A 22,301-nucleotide genomic window follows, 5' to 3' on the forward strand; every position below is an offset into this window, starting at 1 on the left:
GTGCAATGCAAAAAAATTAACATGTTCAGATGTGCTAGTGTGGCTAGTGTGGTGGTATGGAGAGAACACACTTGTGAGAATTCAGAGCTCTATGATTCACTTAATTTATTAGATCACAAACCATCATCATCAGTAACAGTAAAAGCTATTTTATAAAAAAAAATTTTATTTCAGCTGTAACAAGCATCAGATAAGGTTGTTATAATGTATATACATAAAGATGAATATGCATGTATACAATGTGCCAAAATGGTGGGTTTCAATAATAAATAAATAATAAATTTCCTGAGCACTCAAAAGTCTACTTATCTAGCCTTATATCCACTTTCTGAGAGACTCTCTGCTCTAGCTAAATTAAACTATCACATTTATTATTCTTTGGATATAATGAATTTTCCTATCTCTGTATCTTATTTGCTTTCTCTGCCTAGTAGGTTTTTGCTTTTCAAAAGCCTATTTAATTTTCAAATTCTATCTTAAAATATAAACCCTGCCCTGGTCTTCCCAATCAAGAATTATCTGGCTCTCTTCTAAGTCCCTGTATTTTCATAATTTTAATGAGCTTTGTATCAAGGCAGCATTTTGGTTATTTTACCACACTCCGTGTCATTTATACCTACTCCCTGCCCTGCCCCAGATGTTCAGATTCTTATAACAGTGCCATCGCTCATCCAGCTCACCCACATTTGTATGCTTGTAGTGCTTCAGCACTCAATGCATGTATGTGTGTGCTTTTAATCTACTGAATGGACTTGAATTAAATCAGAAACAATGAATAAGGATAAGGATATAAGATGACATTTCAAAATTATACTTTACATTATCCATTTATTATTGTGCCAGTATGCAAATCGAATAGAATTTACTCTTTCAGAAGCAAGTACATCAGGCCCACATTGTAGACACCAAGAATGGGTAAAATCTATCATACAATGAATAAAGTGTAAGAGGCAATCATGCCACTTAAGAGAAATCATAATCACTCTCTCCTGGTTGAAATCCAGTTTTCACCCAAATCTCACTGATGAAAAGCAATACATATTTAAATTTTCACCCCTTTATTATCTTTCCTTGTGTACCATTATCTGCTGAGCTCTGAGAAACTGATGTTTGTGACACAGTAGCCTTTTCTGACTGGTTCTCTTGAGCGGGAATGGCGAGCAATTGGTGACATAGTCCAACTTTGCTATGTGGAAGAAATACATTCTTACTAGCAACTTGAAGCTTGAAGAAGTATTTATGAGAAAAAAAATAATCAAGGCTCTAAATAAAACTACTTTTAGAGTTGACTTTACGTTATCTACAGGGCATAACCATGAATCCTTCACAAACCACAGATTTTATTTGCTTATGTCCAGTGAGGGGAGTTCTTTGTGGATGCTTGCATAGCAATTTTCAGCAGTTCTATTGATGGCACGCATTGTCAAAATCAACCTGAATTGCTCTGATTTCTTAGGATTCCTTTATTTCAGTCCCGATAATGCAAAACTTGCTCCAGAACTTTTTAATAGCGCCTCAAGGCCAATGATCTGTTTGACAGGAGAGACAATGGGACATGCAGTTGCAACTGTGTCATAAGAACGTTGTTCCTACTTATGTGTATTTTATTTAGGGTGTCTTGGGATATCGATCCTCTTCAAGTCAAGAAGACAGAAAAAGAAAATATAAGTTGTTATGGAGGCTATATCGATTTAAACCTTTGTTACTTTTATATTTTTATAGGACAAGGAGGGATCTTCAAAACCCCAAAATGAAGTTGCCAATGACATTCCGGTGCCTGGCACTGTTCGTTCTTCTGAATGTAAGTCAAACAGAATTATTCTAAGACATCAAGAATGCCAAATAGGGAAGAATGTTTGTGTGTGATCGAATTGGCATGCGCAAGGATAGGCATTCTTCTAAACTGTCATTTAAAAATATTTCATTAACAAATCTTCTTCTTGAACTTTCACTAATTTAGATTAGTCCCATTGTTTTCCCAGAAATTTGAGTTTTGTCTATTTACAAAATTTCATGTTCATTTGAAACACCTCTGTATTATCTTGGAAATAAGCATGAAGGTTGATGACGTTCTCGTATAAAATGTTTTTCCTGTTTGACATGTGTATTTGAGTCATAGTTTCATGGCTGTACAGTACTTTTAAAACATCTGATCTCCATTAGTCTGGTTATTCACTTCAAATATATATCTCATCAAAAACTAAGAATATCCAAGTCTTTACATACCACTGTCAATCCATAACTTTCTCTAGCCTTTTAAAACGTTTAATTTGTGTCATTTTATATTGTTTTTTCCTAAAAAATGCAGTTTATTAGAAGTAATTGTTTTAGAAAACACTATCAATGTCTAGTGGGTTAACAACATTGTTAACCCACAATCACATCAGTTTCAATAGCACATGAGAAGGAGAAGGGTGAATTCCATGTAAATCAATCTGGAGTTGTCTCAATCCTTACTCTTTCACCACATCAGAATAACATGTGTCAATGAACTGGCAGTAGAGGTCACTTAGGATTTTATACTATGATACTGACGCAAGCTAAACTTGTCCAGGGTTCCAGGATTTCCATTATTCATCAGTGTGAGATTGCAGGCTTACAAGTCCACCTAAACTGCTTCTTTTTACATTATTTAAGAAAAAAATATTACTAGTGTTCCATAAATGTTAATTTAATTTGTAAGAGAATTTTTATATTGTAACATTATACTTCAAATGAATGGTTTACAGGGATGATTGTTAATGCAATCCTTTTATGCTTTTTTTGGATAATGGGCATAGTTTATTATATCAGACTGTCCAATTATTTTAACCTATTAAATATTTCTTTAGATAAATTACAGTATAATTTTCTTAAAGTAATCCAGTTTCTAGAAGTGTACATTACTTCATGCCATTGGAAATCTAAGAAAAATACAAAAGAATATTGTAAAGTAATAGAATAGTTTATCTTGTTGATAAATGTCCAAGCCCTATGTGCTATTGTATAGATGCAGAATAATGGTATATATTATTCATAAATCTATGGTTATTTTTAATATCTCAAATGAAATCCTATGTCATAGCATATATGTGAATATTTCTAAATAATTTGTACCATAAAGTGTATAATTATATTGGACATGGTAGAAGAAAAACTAAAGAAATCACTAAATATTAAACAAAATACATTAAACTATAGATTATTTGAGTGTATTAAAAAACTAAAACACTGGGCTGGGGTTGTTACTCAGCTATAGAGCACTAGCCTAGAACATGGGAGGCCCTGGGTTTGATCCTCAGCACCACATAAAAATAAATAAAATAAAGGTATTGTGTTTAATTACAACTAAAAAATAAAGATTTTTTAAAAAAACTAAAACATAATTTTTACTTATCTTCCAACTTAAATAATGAAAAATTGCATATATTTATATGAGTTATAGATAGAAATATTTTATGGTTTGGAGGCATTTCTTGACCAGCAACATAAGTGAGCACAGTACTTTGTGCTCTCTTTGCTGTATTTGGATTATATATGTCATCTGGAGAATATTTTAATAAAACAAAATTCTGCAAGACTCTAATTTTAAAAAACAACTAAGTGAATAGCAGGAAGATCAGTAGAATAGAAGGAAGGGAGCGAGGCATTTAAAGGCAGGGAGGAGAAGGGGAAGTACTAGGGACTGAATCAGAACAAATCATATTCTGTGCTTTTATAATTATACCAAAATTAATTTTATTGTCATGTTTAACTAAAAAGAACCAATAAAAAATAATTTTATAAACTGCATCTCAAAAAATAGCATACAGATAAAATATTTTTGTTCCAAAGATTCATTTTGTTCCACATTGGTAACTTAAAAATGGCAGTGGTCTTAATCCACCTAGTAACTTTTTACATAATACACTGTTGTGAAAAACCACTGCCAGTATATTTATTAAATTCTACCAACTGTTTTCCACATGGTCTTGTAAAGTATGGTTCTGGGCCATCACCTTCCCTTTGGTGATGTCTTCCCCATTAACCAAATCCATGCACTTTCTCTTCCTTCTCTGAGGTAATGTAACAGGGTTTGGATAGGAGTTGATAGATTGTGAGCGCTCAAAAAAAAATATTATCGATGTGGATGGATAGTAACAATGATGAGGACATAGAAAAACTAGGTGGGAGCATTTAGTTCTTGTTATTTGTTTACTTAGCTGCATTTCCCTAGAAAGTACATAGGACACCAACTAGGCATCTGATCCTACCTGGAAGAACCAGGTACAACATTGTATATTTTACAACACTGTTATTTTGAAAAGTTTAACTGAAAACTCCAAATAATTATAACATGTACATTACAAATATTTAGGATGATGACATAGATCTACTGTTTTTTTTACATCAATTTGTGGATCCTTGATTCAAGTTCTTTTTATTACTAAATATTATTTGCATTGTATAAATGTATGAGGTCACATGATAATACATGTTTACAGTTTTTAATGGCCAAATCAGCATACTTAACATTTCCATCTCCTTAAACATTAAAAAAACTTATTACCACATGTGCTTTTTAGTGCAGTTCTGCCCATGTCCATCAATAGGAAACTTTCCCTTCAGCACGATAGCTTGGGCTTGAGCCATTGCAGAGATGGCACATTTTTCAAAGTTCCAGACTAAACAGCACTATAACTATTTTGTCTGTGTACTTCTAGAAACTACCTTGAACCCAAAACAGACTGATGTCTGATATATAAGTAAGAATTGCCTCCACATGTGGCCAGTTCAAAGCAGATTACTTTCCTCTCTGTGGTTAGCGTGGATGAAACCTAGAATGTAAGCTCCATGAGGGCAGGGACCTTGCCAGTCTTGTTCACTGTTAAATTTCTGGAACCCAGAATGGGATCTGGAGTGTGGGAGGCACTTCAAGTATTTATTCACCAAAAGAACCAATGAGGATCAGCTGCTGATTACTGGTGGCAGCGTGGCTGTTGGATATATGGCGTCATTTACTTGAACTTTTGGAAGTGACATCAAATATCCAGCAGCTAAACTGCCATGGGGGACAACAGTTAAGAGAGAGATTGTTAGTTTGTTTAAGAATCATGTGAGATTGTTTATAGGCAAAATTCGAACATTAGTCTTTTCTCAAACAAGCAATATACCCTTAAGGTAGCATTTCTATCTTCATTTAAGCATAGAATCATATATTTATTTAAATCTCTCAAACACATAACATACATAACAGTTGTGATAAGTAGAATATTTTTTTAGCTTTCACATTATGTGATCATTCTAATTACAACTGGTATTATTTTGAGTCTTTACTGCTAAAAATAATACTACCTCACTAACAATTTTTATTTGTATGAAATTATCAGAAAAAAACTTAATATTTTTAAAGAATTTTATTAAATTTGTAACTTTATAGATATATATACACATATATGTTGTAATTGAAAAGATAATGCTGGAAAAAAATCAACTTTTTATAATCACATACATAATTGTACATCTATATCTTTTTATCTATTCATCATCTATCCATCCATCATCTATTCATCCATCTACTTATCCATCCATATATTTATTCATCTATCTACCATTCACCTAGCCATCTATCAATTCATCTACCCATCCATCTAGACATCTATCCATTCATCTACCTATCCATTCATATATTTATCTATCAATATTAATTCATCTATCTATCCACCTATTCATCATCTACATATCCATCTACCCATCCATCTAGACATCTATTCATCATCTACCTATTCATCTACCCATCCATCTATCCATCTATTCATCATCTACCTGTCCATCCATTTATCTATCCATCTAACTCTCTAGCTATCCATTTATTTATATATCCCTTCATCTAACCATCCATCTATTCATCTGTTTATCCATATATCCGTCCAGTTATATATCTATCCATCTATATCTTTATTTATCTATTCATCTATCTATCCATAAGTAGAATGCCACAATTTTTATGTTATTTTAGGAACTCATAAAGACATTCAGCTACCATTGGGAACATTCCATCTTCATGGCTCAAACATGGACCAGCCCAGAAGCAGACTGTGATTGCTATGGCTCATCTAACAACAAAGATTCTGATTTTCATTCCTTCAGTGTTGAAACAATCTCTACTGAACCAGGCTCCAAACCAAGTTCACTGGAGTTTGTTTCAATATTGCAAGAATGATAAAATTGAAGCTACTGTCATCGACATGATCTACACCTACTCTTATTCAGATGTTCATATGTCCACTGTTACTGATGTTAAAATGAATTAAATCAAATAAAGATGTAATTGAAAATATAAGTATTGAGTGTTTCACTTAATATCTTTGTACATACAATTTCCCACGGCTTCAGTGAATTTGCAGCTAGTACTGGAACATATTTTAATTGGTTGTCAGCCATTTAAAGACAGAATTCAGAATGTTACTTCTGGAAAGAAAGCCAACCTTAAGGAAAATAGTTCCTAATGTCTAAAACATCTAATATATAGGAGGAGATATATATGTATGTATGTTTATATTTGTTTATGTACATACATATACACACATATATTTGGTGATTCATATTCTAATTTTATTTGAAAAAGCTGAGAAGTTAGTCCATAAATTAATAATATATCAAATGAGAATTTTCATATTAACTGAAGAATTTAAGAATTGAAGCACAAAAGAAGTATCTAAAATAAATGCACACATCATTAATATCTCTATTGTAAGGACACCCTGATGCTTCCTTTCTTTGATGGTTCCACCATATTTAGTTGCATTTTTAAAGCACACACACATACACACAACACTCAAAAATGTAAAATAATTAAATACAAAAAGAATTCATAACATGGAATATTCTCAGTGTACTCTTTTTTAAAGTTTCACAAATCATTCCAATTCATAATGGAATATTTCAGAGTTTTATGACTGGTGATTATTTTATATTCACAATTTCTGTTAGAATATTTTGTAGTGCTGGTCTTTGTTTGCTAAATTGTAAGCTCCAGGAGAGCAGGATCCACATTTGTTTTATTCAGCACTGTATCTTCAATGTTTGACTTACCAAGTTCAGTGGGTGTTTTCTGACAAGTTAACCTGAAAGCCAGTGAGAAAAGTCACATGTCAACAGAATTAGGTTTGACTACATGGGTAAAAGGTTTGCACATATGTAAAAATGTTGTGGATTCATTAATTTCTCTTCTGTCATAAATTCAAGAGACGTTAAAAATAGAAGTAGCCTATTTAAAGAGTAGTGTCAACTTAATTCACAGTGAATGTCCACTTAGCAGCTATAACAGTAATAAGTGTTCATCCTCTTCTCTTTGCAAGCAACTTCTGAGTACCAGAGGACATCTACAAACCAGTTCCAAAATAGAACTTACCTTCTTTCCTCCCTCCCACTACCAAGGTTTTCCTTTTCGGATCCCTTCCTTTCTGGGGAACTATCATTTGTTCATTTACATAGTAGGCTAAACATTCAGGCTCTTTGACTGTGGCCACTTTCCAGTACTTAGACTCACACATCTTTATTATTCCGGGAGATGCTGAGAGTTGTATTCTCCATCTATCAATGAACTCAGTCCAGGCCTTTAGCTTCCCAGTTCCCCTCCCAGTTCTAACCTGTGGACACTGATGCCTGCCATGTGGATTACACTAAAATTATCCTTTTACAGCCTTCACTGATCAAAAACCTACAAAATATATTTTATTTTATATCATGTTTTGATAATATTATCTAAAAAAGTATTAAGCTTTTCAAGTACCAGGCATTTTGTATTTGTTTTCTTGTTTATTCTCACCATACCCATAGAAGTTTAATATTACTACAAATACAACTTAGACCTGGAGAGGTTGCCAATCTGTTCAAAATGACAGTACAAGATAGTTCAAGAACTTTTTTTTTTTTTTTTGGTACCTTCAGACTCCTTAATCCCATTTCTTAGTTAAAGTTAAATGAGTTCCCCTTCAGGCAGTGTGGCTCTATTCCAGTGTTTCACATGTGCTGTTTCCTACCTCTGGATTCTTACACATTCTCTTCCCTTCATCTTTAAGCCCTACTATTTTTTTTCTCTGCCTAAACAGACACTACATATCTCAAGGTCCAGTTCAGATTCTGCCATGTATCTGTGACCACCCCTAATTTGCTCCATACTCTCTCCCTGTTCAGAATTTCAATTGTATTTTGTACCACACAGCTTAGCATGTAGTGATGAGCTCACACAGAAGATACAGGATGACACCCACTGGGAAAGAGGGAGGCTTCACAAGAGTAACCTGGGTGCACAGGTCAACTTAATGGCAACAGGTTTCATTTTAGAGACTAGGGAATACAGGAGAGAACAGTAGACTATTTTTGCCATAATACACATGGGAAAACTTCAACCTGGGAACAATTTAGACAGAATAAGGTCAAATAAACATGTGCTATATTGTATGTGATAGAAAGCAATATTCTGAACTTCAGGAAAAGGAAAGTCAGTGTAGACTAAAGTTTCTAGGTTTTCTAAAAACAAAACAAAATATAGATATGCAGGGTGTAAATATTTTTTTTAAAAAATCAGATTCAAGCACCACGAAGAATATCAGTCATAGTCACAAAAGAAATTGAACTTCATATAAACACAAGTTAGGGTAATATGACACACCATGATCTTTTCATACAAACACATCAACTTTGATAACCAGAGAGCTGTGATGGTGATGGAGATTAATCAGAACTGAACAAAAACTCATGTCAACCTGTATTGAAAATGCAAGTATGCCAATATAAATATTTAAAAATTAAATTGATTTTCATCAGAAAAAAATTGAATAGTCCTGTGTAGGTCATGTGCTAATGAAACCAATTTAAAAAGATTAAAGTCAGTTATCAAGGGATAACTTTGTTCTATGGAATACATGGCAGATTTCTGGCAGCATTCACAACCTAAGCACAACCAAAAATTCATCTGAAAAAAATGTCCCATAAATGAAGCATCTTATTTTACTGTATAGTTTTAAATAACATGATCCATGATTCTTAAGAATTCCAAAGAAGGCAAAGTTGGTTTATTTTGGGCAATTTTCTGAAATCGTGTTATGTACTTTGTTTACTTCTAAACTTTACCATGATCAGAGAATTAAAACAGTCCTAGATGCTAGAGAGATGTGTGCGTGTGTGTGGATGCTCTCCATTTTCAACAATGAATAGATACTGGTACAAATATAGAATTTGTAGCTAGAATTTGTGTAGGAAATGTAAATACACTTTTTAGTTATAAAGCAAAAATATTCTACCTGGAGGAGATCAGGAATAAGTGTTGCTTTTGGAAGGAATAGTAAGGTGTTTTCAGACTCTTTGGTTATCTCATTTGTGTGTCCACGCATCTCTTCTCTCTACAATTAACCGATTTTCCTTTTAATACAGCACCCAACTCCAATTCTTCCTGCCTATTCCAATCTCACTGATCCGACAACTATGACTGAGCCATACCTGTATATCATTGGCCGCCAGAGGATGATGGATGCCCAGTACAAATGCTATGACCGCATGCAGAATATGCCACCATACGAAGGAGAAGGTAAAGAGAAAATATATGTGAACATATGTTTGAAATATCATTAAAGACTTGTTTCTTTCCATGGGTGGAGATGTGGTAGATAATTTAAATTTAATACACCAGAATTTTCCACACTGTGGTATCTTTATATGTTTCACATGAGATATGCCTATCGCTTCTCAACTTCATCTGGCTTCTTTTTGGTTAGCATCTGCCTGCAGGATGAAATCACTACAGTAACTCTGGATTCACTCCTGGCAAGCAGGACAATACAGGATTAAGTGAGGGAGGGGAGGAGGAAAATGACAAGAACAGGAAGTGGAAGGTGGTGGGCAGAGAATTTGCCTGAGGTGGAGCCTATCAAACACTCTTCTTCGACTGGGGTTGTAGCTCAGTGGTAGAGCACTTGCCCGACATGCAAGTGCAAGGCCCTGGGTTTGATCCTCAGCACCACATAAAAATAAATAAAATATTGTGTCCAACTACAACTAAAACAATATTTTTTAAAAAGAACACTCTTATTTGGCTTAATTAGGCATAGGGTTTTTTCCCTGTCAATTGGTTGGCAATCCATGCTCTTTCTTCTCCCTTTCTACCCCAAGTTCCCAGGAGAATTAGAAAAACCACATCTTCTCAGCAAACATGGTTTCTCTATCACCTTCTCTAGAATGTTCTATGTGACTGCTGAAACATTTTCAGGGATCAGCATATTCAATTTGCTGTTGAAGGCTCAGAAGAAAATAAAAGAGAGGTTGTTCAAGCATTTGAACACCCATTTAAATTCTTTCCCATGCCTCCTGAAACATTTGAAAAAAATCCAACAAGACCTTGTACAACCTTATGCATTCTAAGACAACCCTACTTGTCAAGGGGGGAAATGGTTAAATATACTCTACTGCTACACATGGTTTCCTTCCAAATGGTTAAAGTTCATGGTTCCTATTTTTAGCATTTCCTTTAAACAGAAAAATAAAATCCAAGTCAATTAAAGACAAGTATATGTTATTCTTTTGTCTGTGGTAGTTTCAGTGTTTATCAAGAATTGAAAGGGCATTAGATGCAACTCTATCCAAAGGCAAAATCATTTCTTTGAAAGAAATGAGACACACACACACACACACACACCCAAACCCTGTTATTTTCAGAGACCAACTGAGTGCAATCTGTTTCACTTTAGTCTTAGTCACCTTGGGAGGTTGAATTTTTATTCTATGATCATTGTATTTTTTTTAAAAAATTGTTTTGAGAACTGCCTTCAAAGCCTGAGACTCATTCTTTTTGAATACCTTTATAGAGGCACATTTTCCTGTAAGAAACCACTTGGAGCCAATGTAGATGAGTACATAAAGTGGTCAAACTGAGCATTATTTCAGTTAGTAACAAAGTGTAATTCTAAGATAATAAGACTTTTAAAATGTGATTCACTAACTGGCTGTAAGTGCAAATCCAATAGGAATTTTGAACAATTCCAACACACTTGGATTAAGAATATCACTACTCAAGGTAACCCTTTGAAGGTTAATAGTAAGATCTTTATGTTCTAAAGCCATATTGATGTTTACAAGCAAAGCTTTATCCAGGTATGAACTTGCAAATACTTTCACAAGAGTTCCTCCTAGTATTTCTAAAAGTTTTTTAAAGTACAGCTTTTGAAGGAAAGGTTAAATGCATAATACACGTATTTCTTTTAAGGAACAAACAGTAAACCCTACAAAAATGTAAATTCCATTAATAATACGTAAAGTGAATATCTTTATTTAGTTGTTGCTGCTGCTGTCACTGTTTTTAACATTTCCATATCCAGTGGATTCCAGAATAAGATATGCTTAATTATCTATGCATAGAAAAATCCTACTAAGGATTTTACAGTTTTTAATAACTTTCAATTGTATGTTACTCTTCTAATTTAAGTCCAGCCCCCCAAATAAGACATTGAGTTGTGAGAACCAGACTACTGTGCATAAAATTCAGTATCTCTTGTCAATTCCTAGAATTCAATGTTTATAAATAAATAAATGTACTATTTAAAGAGAAGACTTATTAGATGCAATATGCTGATAAGCTTTACAAAATTTATTCATCGAAATTTATTTCAAATTTTTAAAAATTAATTGGTGTCATGAATTTTTTTCAAGTAATGGTGTCTTACTGAGTTGTTCTTCAAATCCTTATTATGTTGATAGTGGTAGAAAAACAGCCTACCGCACAAGAATTGCAAGGCCTGCAAACCTAAATCCACTTTCCTGGTTGGATATTTTAGAGAATAACATTTTAGGTGGTGAATAATTTATTAACACATCTCAAAACCATTTGATTTAACAACCAACCTATGTCTTAGATTTATCTCACCATTAAATAAATGGAGAGCAGAGTTAAATGCAGTTTTTGCGTTCACTTTCTTTTTGATAAGTGCAGTTGTGGAAACTCTTACAAAGTAGGACTAGAACCCTGCCTTTCAGCCAGGGAAATAATTTAGACACAGATATTCTAAGCTATTTGAAACTTTATTTTCATGACAGTGACTGATTCATTTGAAATGTGGGTCATCATGACCAGAGCAGTGGGATCAGCTACATGTAGGATTGCCCTGAGACCACTCTTCTCTTTTCATTTTAATTTTATTTAGTAATTTATAAATATTAATTTCTTTCTAAATGCCCAGGTCCGTACTGCAACCGCACCTGGGATGGCTGGATGTGCTGGGATGACACTCCGGCTGGAATGTTGACCTCCCAGTACTGCCCCAATTACTTTCCGGATTTTGACCCCACAGGTAAAATATATATTTTTGTTATGAAGCTTTTGGAGTTTACATAGATCAAAAATTTTAATCACCTATAAAATATATCTATCTAGTCATACTCCAAGTTTTATTACATTTTGAAGCGTTTCCTTAATTAAAATATTATTCAGGCTGTACAAATACTACAAGTTGTGTTTATTTTTTAAGTCATATTGCTGGCTATTAAGGCATATTGGTATTACATTCTGGTCTATAAAATTATCTCAAAAACTTTATAAAATTTTTATCTAAATGTAGGTTTAAAATTTTTTTTTCAATTGTCACATTCAGTAATTTATACAAAATCTGGATGTAGAGTTTGCATACACTGGGATGGTATGATGTACACAATGGAAATTCTAAATAACCTTGAAAATGTTTAACTAAATGTCTAATAGCTCTAGACATCAAATTTCTGTTCCAACCTCAGATTATTGAAATATGTTCAATAAGTAAGACTGATAGTGCAATGATTGATTAAACGGAAACCCAACTCTGAACTTGGGACCAACAATGACAACTGACAGATATGTTAAGTAAATGAGTGCCACTGAAATCACTTTAGTTGTAAAAGCTACGTATGAATGCTCTTCGTTAAATACCAAAATATTCAATGTGTATAAAAATATCAACATTATTTTCAAAATATCTCCTTTACCTAACTCTCTCTATATAATTAGGCACAACAGTTTAGAAAATCAGTTGAGAACTGTTATTTCTCAGTCTTCATATCAACTCATGCAGATTGAAATACTTGCAGAACTTTTGAGGCTTCAATCTTGTCACCCTGCATGGTTAGGAATCAAGCTGGGATGCTCAATCAGGGAGAAGGTCTAGGAGGAGAAGATTCCAGGGGAGAAGTTTCCAAGTATATTGAGAAATTGAAGGACTGAAGTCACATGTTTCTGAATTGTCAGGTATTCATAAGCAGGTTGGAGGTGTGTACCAGAATTAGTGCTCAGGAGCAATGCAGAGTATTGACAGCATCACTCCAGAGACTAAGCAGATGGATGGAAGTAGAAACTGGGACTGGGTAGTAGGAAGTAAACGATTCTCTGCTTAACTGAGAAGCTGGGAAATTAAAAAAAAATAAAATAGAAAAAGATCTCCATGCTAAGTATCACCCAGAGATTCTGATTTAATGGGAGTAGATATTGGGAGTAGAAGTACAGCCTGGATATCAGGAGTTTTGAAAAGTTCTGCTGAAATTCAATGTAGAGCCAGGATGGGAAACCAAGGGGACAATTAAAGTCCAGGTAAGAAGGTGGTCAGAGCCAGGGAGGCTCATCCAAGTGCCCAGGTAGCTGTGCCCATGGGAGGCAGAGTGTGACCTCAGAAGAGGCTGATACATTTCTAGAAAACAGGGAGATATCAGAGGGTGGGAGAAGGCAGCCACCCAGTTCCAGGCACTGTTGCTGACAGGCCAGAAAAATCCTGTCCCAGGAAACTAGAAAGAAATATGTCCTGCTAAAATAAATCTGGAACAAAGATCCTAGAAGGGGGATGAGAATGTTAGTTATGAAAGAGGCTCAGATGCTGAAACTAGATGGGATCAGCTACAGATGCAATCTGTTAAGTCCCTTTGAAATGGTGAGACTCTTTTCCTGAAAGCAAAATGTTCACTCTAGTGGTTCAGAGGACATTTACGTGGCTCTAGAATCCCAATTAGAGCAGAGAAATGAGTCCATCCCTGGACAAGGTTTGGAAGACATTATTTGCATCTTCCTTCAAGGGAATATCTGATTTGTTCCTGAAACCACAAAGTTCCACCTAAGCAAGGCAGGGGTAATAGAAGTAGAATTACAGGGAGCTTCTTTTAAAACCAGTGTCGGCCAGCCACTTCTGGAAATTCCTATTTTGATGCAAGAGTTGAGATGTGAAAAAAGAAGGGGCTCTGTCCAGTGCCCTAACTCAAAGCTACATTCCTACAAACTCTGAGTAAAATGCTACTTAATGATAATCCTTTGGTTCTTTATTGAGTCTTCCCAATAAATGATGCTTCATTAATCTTGATTTGACAACTACATTAGAGGTAATTTGATTGGCATAAAGCACCATTCTGCAATTGAGGCTACTAGACCAGTTCCAAAGTGGCAGCAGGCTCCTGCCAAAGCGACTATAAATATTGACTAAAAGGCAAGGTTTTGATCAGCAAAATAGAGATTTCCAGGCACAGATCCATCTTTTAAGCCTTGTTTTTAGATGGAACCCTCTCAGTTGGGAGATAAATCCATTTTCACAAACTACCTAGTAAAAATGTCTATATTCAACAAACAAATTATTTAGGATTTTATTATTGCTCTAAAAGCTACATCTTAATGATGTACAAAAAATTTAATAAAATGCCAGTCATTTCATTTTGGAAAAAGCGCCTTGTGAAAGACAAATAAATAGTGAAAGAGGAAAGAACAGTATTGAAATTCAGAAAAAGATGACAGTGTATAGGAAGATGCTAATAGAGCAAAATTGAACAGAGGTACTTAAGGCCCTGCACTTGGAGTCAAGCAATCAACAGTGCCAACAAGGTCAACATGTGGTTTAGGACAGGGCTGCTCAACCCTCATTCCTTTAGAATTGGTCTTGAGGTCTATCCATAAGTGGAATGGACTTCTTCAGGAGAATACCCCTTCTTTTGAACACAGAAGTTTCCCCTCTGCTTGCTACAGAGCTAATTTCTAACAATATAGTAAAGGTAAAATATTGCCATTAAAATCAGTTTTTTAAAATTCCAAGTATGCTTGGAATGATCACCATCAACAATTAGCATTAGCAAAATCATGAATAAATTTTTATAACAATGGTGGAAATTTGTAATGTGCTAATTACAAATTCACTAACTAACACCTAAAGACGTTTAAAGAAGCAAATAGTAAAGGTGAAAGCTATGAATCCCAACATGCATTTTAAAGTGAAGAGACACAAATAAAAAAAAAATCTTTTTCAGAGGTGGAAAAATGACCTCTTAATGTAACCCCCCCCTTAGTTTGGGATTTCTGTTGGATTTAACCATATGAAATTGCAAATATTTGACCATTTGACCCACAGTTTCATATAGTCAGTCTTATAAAAATATTACAAACAAATGAAGAAAGATATGGTCTCCCTGTTCTCATATACTTCCCATTTATAAGCAGAAATTTGTCTGCTAAAAATATGAATTAGAGTATGGGTAGCACTTTGGAGGCCAGCAGACTTGGATTTAAATCTTGGATCAATCCTGGATTAATGACCTTTTCAAATTCTGTAACCCCTCCCCATCTGCCTCCAGTTAGTACATTAGAAATGGCAACCTCTGCTTCCCAATGCTCCGTTGAAGATAAAATGAGACAACACATATTAAAATACTTTATATAACCCATGATCCATATGAACTCTACTGACTGATGATCACATTCAAGTTCTACAGATGATTAGCACTTTGAAATAGCTTGTAAGCTTTAACTTACTATTCTTTTTCCCTTAGGATTTTGAGGTATTAATGTTTTGATTATTATGTTTCATTAACAGAAAGGGTCACAAAATACTGTGATGAGAACGGGGTTTGGTTCAAACATCCCCACAACAATCGAACCTGGACCAACTATACCCTGTGTAACGCGTTCACTCCTGAGAAGCTGCAGGTGGGTTCTGTTTCAAATTTCAGTACTGGATGAAAATGCCATTATTTATATGCGGAAATGGGTATATAACTTTAAAATACCTGCTACTCAGAAGCCAAATGATTTTTATGGAAGGAAATCAGTGGTGACCTATAAATTAGGCTTTCTATGAAGTAGCATTAGAGAAAATGTCAATTCCTTTCTTAGTGTTTAATCTCAAAGGTACCTCCAAGAACATATGGAATCCCACCATTTGTGACAAAGCAGATAGTATCCATGAAACAGATAATGGGATCCCCTCTGATGCCAGAAACTAGGCACACTCCTGTAATCCCAGAGACTCAGGAGGCTGAGGCAGGAGAATTGCCAGTTCAAAGCCAGCCTCAACAACTTAGGAAGGCCCTAAGCAATTTTAGCAAGACTCCAAACAATCTAATGAGCCCCCCTCCCATATATATGTATGGCCTGGGGATGTGGTTCAGTGGTTAAATACCCCTGGGTTTAATCTCTTTTACCAAAAATAAATTAATAATAATAATAATAATAGTTATACAAAGCCTTCTTAGAAAAATAGCCAGGAAATTAATTTCTGGGAGAAAAGACAGGAGCCAAATATTTTTTTTCCTTAAAATTATTCCTCAGTCCCTCCCAGTAAGTTCTCTAAAGTTTTTATCAGCTCCAATTAATAAATCAACTATTCCAATTTTATCATCATTACCTGTAAGGATAGGATAAGAAGTGCCATTAGGAGAATTGTATCAGCAATAAAAATGTCAATCAATGTAAATGCCCAGTCAAATGGAACAACAGATATAATTCAGGAGAAGTAGGTTAATCTGTACTGAAATTCCTGGAGCCTTGAAAGGTGATAATTGTTTGAGGACAGTAATCATACCCATAACTAAATGAAAGTCTCTGCATGCATTGAGAACATTTTAGCAGAATTACTGTTTCAATCTCAGATCCTTTACAAGGCAAGTGACAAGAATCAAAATGCTCAAGATACATAAATGTCACATTTATTCCCAAAATTCACAACACTTCATAGAAATCATCCTTCTTATCTATATTATATTGCATTAATACCAAGGTGAACACACTGAAGAAGGAACTTCAAACAAGAAGTCAGGAGATTAAAATACAAATACAAAATTATACACAAATTTTTCCTCATTAAGAAAAACAGCAAGTAAAAACAAAATCCCCAGTTCCAATAGGTCTAGGTCTGCTTCAATTATAATGGATTAAACTAAGTAATTTCAAAAGCTAGTGTCAAAATTTGTGTGTGTGTGTGTGTGTGTGTGTGTGTGTGTGTGTGTGTGTGAGAGAGAGAGAGAGAGAGAGAGAGAGAGAGAGAGAGAGAGAGAGAGAGAGAAACTAAAAGAAAGGCAGAAACACAGAGGGAGAGAAAAAGTGAAAGACAGAAAAGCCAGAGAGTTGGATGACCAGCTCAAACTCTCCCTTCTGAGAGATAGCCATGTAAGTACAGAACATCAAATTATGAGAAAAGGAAAGATTATGGATAACCAGTAAAAAGATACTATGATATTATGCATTTCATGAAAGAACTCATTAATATTCTTTTGAACCAACATGACACTAGGAGAGAATAAAAATGAACCACGATTATGGAAAAATAGAATTAACAAATGACCATCAAGGAAAAGACTTCATATTCTTCAACCAACTAAATACTAAAGATACCCTTCTTTTTTCAAATTTATTTTTTAAAATTGATATATATATATATATTAAATTGTATGTACTTTAATCCTGGGTTAAATACAGGTACAGAAAAATCTGCCATCGTACTCTCTTCTTTCTCTGTGTATTCCTAGTGCCAAGAGTCAGGAGAATTTGTAGATTATTAATCTGCCATTTCATAGATATACCCACTGTCTGTAAGAACCTAGAAGTTAAACCCTACCAGGATCTCTTCCTCAGCTTCAGGGTAATCATTTTCATGCACTTAATATTACTTCAACAGTATATTTTTGAATGAGATTTAATTCACCTCAAGGAACTTTCTTTGAAAATAGGTCAGTTGATTTCTCTAAAATCATATGAATAAACATAAAAATAATTTTATTTGCTGAAGTATTGTTCTGATGTTTTTAGATGGTTTTAAAGAAGGAAAACTATGCTGACTTGTATCCAGGAGAAACAGAAACTCTTGCCCCCTCCCTGAACTCATTCGTTCCCCTCTCTGTTCCAGAACGCGTACTCTCTGTACTACCTGGCTATCGTGGGTCACTCTTTGTCTATTTTTACCTTGGTGATTTCCCTGGGGATCTTTGTGTTCTTCAGGTGAGTATATTTACAACATCTGCTTTTTATTTTCTTCTCGAAGTTACTGGAAGAAGTGGCAAATTCTGTAAGAGTGGGGCTGGGGGAAGGTCTCCTGCAAATCATGAAAGACAGGCACCATTGGTAGTGATGAAGTAGCCAAAATATCAAATGCTTTTGAACCCTAACTTTGGGAGAACAAGATGGATTCATTATCATTTTCAAAGGCAATATGCCCTCCTTCCCCAAATAAGACAGGCCTGTGAACCCAGGAGGACCCTGTGGTAATATGGAAAGGTTCCATTTACCCTGGCTGAAGTTACATTAAATACTGAGCAGAGGCTCCTCCGCCTTCTCCAATCCTTGCTCTACTATACAGAGCCCATGGCCATAGGTCCACATGCACCCTGCCTAGTTATGAGCTATATCAAAAGTGGATTTTCCATGACCGGTGAGGCCATGATAGTGGTTTAATCACAGAGGAGGGCAAGTCTTGAGTCTCTCTTTATGCCTTAACCCACTCAACCAGGATTGAAGTTAGTGGAAGAAGATGGCTCTTTGTCCAGTGTTAATTCTTTCTCCTTGCAAACCTACTATTTTCAACCACACCCATTTTCTAAGACACTGTGAGGAATAATATTCTCATGAGGGTTTTTATTCTAAGGTTTTGTCTATTAAACTTAATTGCATTATCTGTGGCAAAGTGATTAGGTTGATATACATGCAGATTTTACAATAACGGAGCATGTGTTGAGTCCTTCTTCATCGTGTGTTTGACAAAGTAACATGACTACATTGGGCTGTTTCTTAAATTTGGCATCATTTCTTTAACTCAAGGCATGAGGCATGTGGCACTACATTGACCTTTCATGAGAATTCTAATTTTTACACTAAAGCAATAATTCCCTCTACTTAGACTTATATACCCTTTTGTGTGCAAACTTTGGATTTTCTTGTATTTTAGATAATTAGATTGATTAGGAAAAATCTTGATACTCCATTCTCCATTATATGAATAAGGTAGGTCTAAATGTGCATAAATTATCTGACATGAAAATTTTATAGAATTCCCAGCAGGCAGGAGGTCTGCTTATGTTTTCCATGAAGAAAACTCCCTTATCAGAATTTCCTACTGCTGTTACACTAGTTGAGATAATAGCCAGCAAGCCCTGGAGCAACTTGGATGAAATAACCTATAGACATGGTCTGGCAATTGCCATCTGCTAGAACACTTCAGCTAAAACCCCAGAAGAATGAAATTCAGAGATATGTTAGCCTATGTGAGAATAAGGAATAAAAAAAACACATCAGAGCATGTCTTTGCAAAACCCAGCTCAAATATGTTTTTCTTTAGTCTTTATGTGTGAACAATTGTATCAGAAAGCACAATGTGAGAAAATACATAAGGAACAACTTGAATACTTGAAGGTGTCTTGTCATCTTTAGATAAATATAAACAGGAGCTTTTCAAATAACTAGACATTTCAATTAGAAACTATTAACTATGTTTGCATCACAGCAATCCTTCGTGAAAATAAGGCTCCCATAACATAGCCCTTTAGCTGATTTTATGAATTATATTCACAAATGTAGGTTTAAAATAGACCACCCCATTATTTTTTTGTAAATGAACTGCAGTTCATAAATCTCTTAGAAATGGAAATAAATTAGATGGAATGATACAGTATCTAAATTAGTATCTGACACATAAAAAGTGTAATATGAGTTAGGCTCAGTGGCACACACCTGTAATCCATCAGCTCAGGAGGCAGAGGCAGGAGGATTGAGAGTTTAAAGCCAGTCTCAGCAAATTTAGTGAGTCCCTAAGCAACTCAGTGATACTGTTTCTAAATAAAATATTTTTAAAAAGGGCTGGGGATGTGGCTCGGTAGTTAAGCATCCCTGGGTTTAATCCCTGGTACAAAAAAAAAACACCAGTGAAATATGTGTTTGATATCATTATTATTGCTATAACCATAATTATTATTGGTAGTAATAATAGTTGTAGTGGTATGGCAAACCCCTAAGCTCAGATTCCAGATAATCCTTTACACTTAAAAGATGTGCCACACAATTAAATATAGTCACCTATATATAGAATAACAAAAGCTTAATTAGATTTTTGTTAAAATGTTATCCTGATAGTACTAAAGAAAATTAAACAAATGAGAGAATAATCAACTCTGTACACATCCTTAGCACAACTATTACTTTTTTCTTGGTCATTTTTTAAATCTTTGTCCATATCATAGTCAAGATTCTTATATTGCCTAGCTCAGTGATACATGCATACCTGTTATCCCAGCAACTTGGGATTCTGAGGCAAGGAGGATCATAAGTTCAAGCCAAGCCTCAGCAACTTAGTGAGAATCTGTCTCAAAGTAAAAAACATAAAAGGTTGGGTATGTAGCTCAGTGATAAAGTGTCCCTGGGTTCAGTTTCCAGCACACACACACAAAAAAAAAGTGACTAAAGAAAAAGTAGACAATAAGCTCTTACCACAAATGGCTCAACAGAAGACTGATAAAGCAGAAAGACATGAGGTATTAATTGCTAGAATTAGAAGAGTATTTTCAATTATAATGATCAGAACACAGCAAAGTAATCACCATAGCATGATTAATTTTGGAATGGCTGCTCATTTTTCAATGGCTCTTCACCATGGTGAATAAATACATCATCTTGACTCTCACACAACTTTGATTAAAAAGTCTGCTTCTAAAAGCCTACTTTTTTAAGCTTTTAAAAAATATAACAAAAAGAAAAATCCCAAATTTGTAGCTATGCAACTAATACTCGGATCAGGACTTTAAAGGTAATGACAAGGGGTGTTTCTTAGGTTTTTTAATATCTCCATTCACTTAAACAAGTTATGAGATCTGAGAGTGGAACCAGCAAAGAAAACGAGAATGTTCTTTCAATTATTATTCTTACATCAAGCCACAGAAGATGAGTGTTTAAAAGTGTGGCACATGGTTGGGAGGCTGAGGCAGGCAGGTTGCAAGTTCAAGGTCAGCCTCAGCAACTTAGTGAGAGCTTGTTTCAAAAAAATAAAGAGAACTGAGGTTGTGGTTCAGTGGTGAGGTGTCCTTGAGTTTAATCCCCATTACAGGGGGGAAAAAAAACACATGGGTAAATTAGAATATTTAACCCAGAGTAAAATGATACTGTTCTAACCCTAGTGGGGAGGGTAAGAGGGAGGACCTGAGATCATCTGTGAGGCACATTGTTCTATTGTCTCTATTTCAAGAAGCCATCAGTCAACAACTTAAATCTGGGGAGGAAAAACAAGTACTAACAAGTATATTAATTTATAATCTAAATCTAACAATGCAAATATATAAACTGAAATAGCTGACTCTCCAGGGCAGCCACACAAGAGAAGAATGAGAAATGTAGTTCACAAATGGGGAGATGTCAAATATTCCATTTCAAAATAATGAGATACAATTTTTATACTTGTTCTCAATGGTCTCCTAAAAATGCCCAAACTAAAAATGTTAAATACGTCTGTTTTCTTAAAAATGAAGTATGTTCCTGGCTTTTCTAATTTTTTCTTATATTTGTATTTCAAAAATAATAAGTTATCGTGAAGTAGAAAGTAATTTTGACCTATCACTGGAATTTATCTTTTAATTAGCAGAATTTTCCCAGGAATTTTTTTTTCAAACAATTAACATCACTCATAAGATGTTTACCTACTTTACAATCTAAGTGTTCATCATTTATTTACTTAAATACCATTATTGATGTGAAAAATCAATGATCAATTATCTGTCTCTTGCTTAATTCTGCATTCTTGCAGTATTTTGCAAAATCTGAACAGTTAGTTGCATAAAACTTTTATGAAACCAAAGTGAGAAGTTATGCAGCTTCCCTTGGTGGACTAGTTCCTTCATAATCATCCCATGAAATCTCACTCTGAGGTCCTCAGAACTCTTGAAATGCACCTTACAGAGTCTATCAAAAGAAGAAACTCTGCAGGTGTCCTCCAACCAGCAGGCTAAGGAGGCCTGCAGGAGAATTCAAAGTTACTGACCATACAGGAGGCCATGGAACTGCCAATACTTCACTAAAAATCTTGGGCTCTTACTCAGAATGAGGC

The 22,301-nt window shown here is 34.7% G+C and overlaps 1 protein-coding gene across 1 annotated transcript in view; it reads left to right on the forward strand.

Moving 5' to 3' along the window:
- Calcr (calcitonin receptor) overlaps positions 1-22,301 on the forward strand; it is a 112,179-nt gene that overhangs the window by 65,307 nt on the left and 24,571 nt on the right. The window contains exons 3-7 of the mRNA XM_005340531.5: positions 1,723-1,801; positions 9,397-9,550; positions 12,192-12,302; positions 15,819-15,931; positions 18,126-18,217. Coding sequence (XP_005340588.2) covers positions 1,751-1,801; positions 9,397-9,550; positions 12,192-12,302; positions 15,819-15,931; positions 18,126-18,217 — 521 coding nt within the window. The 5' untranslated portion in view covers positions 1,723-1,750. The remainder of the gene's footprint in view (positions 1-1,722; positions 1,802-9,396; positions 9,551-12,191; positions 12,303-15,818; positions 15,932-18,125; positions 18,218-22,301) is intronic.

This window comes from Ictidomys tridecemlineatus, chromosome 2 (assembly GCF_052094955.1).
Source record: "Ictidomys tridecemlineatus isolate mIctTri1 chromosome 2, mIctTri1.hap1, whole genome shotgun sequence".
NCBI lineage: Eukaryota > Metazoa > Chordata > Mammalia > Rodentia > Sciuridae > Ictidomys > Ictidomys tridecemlineatus.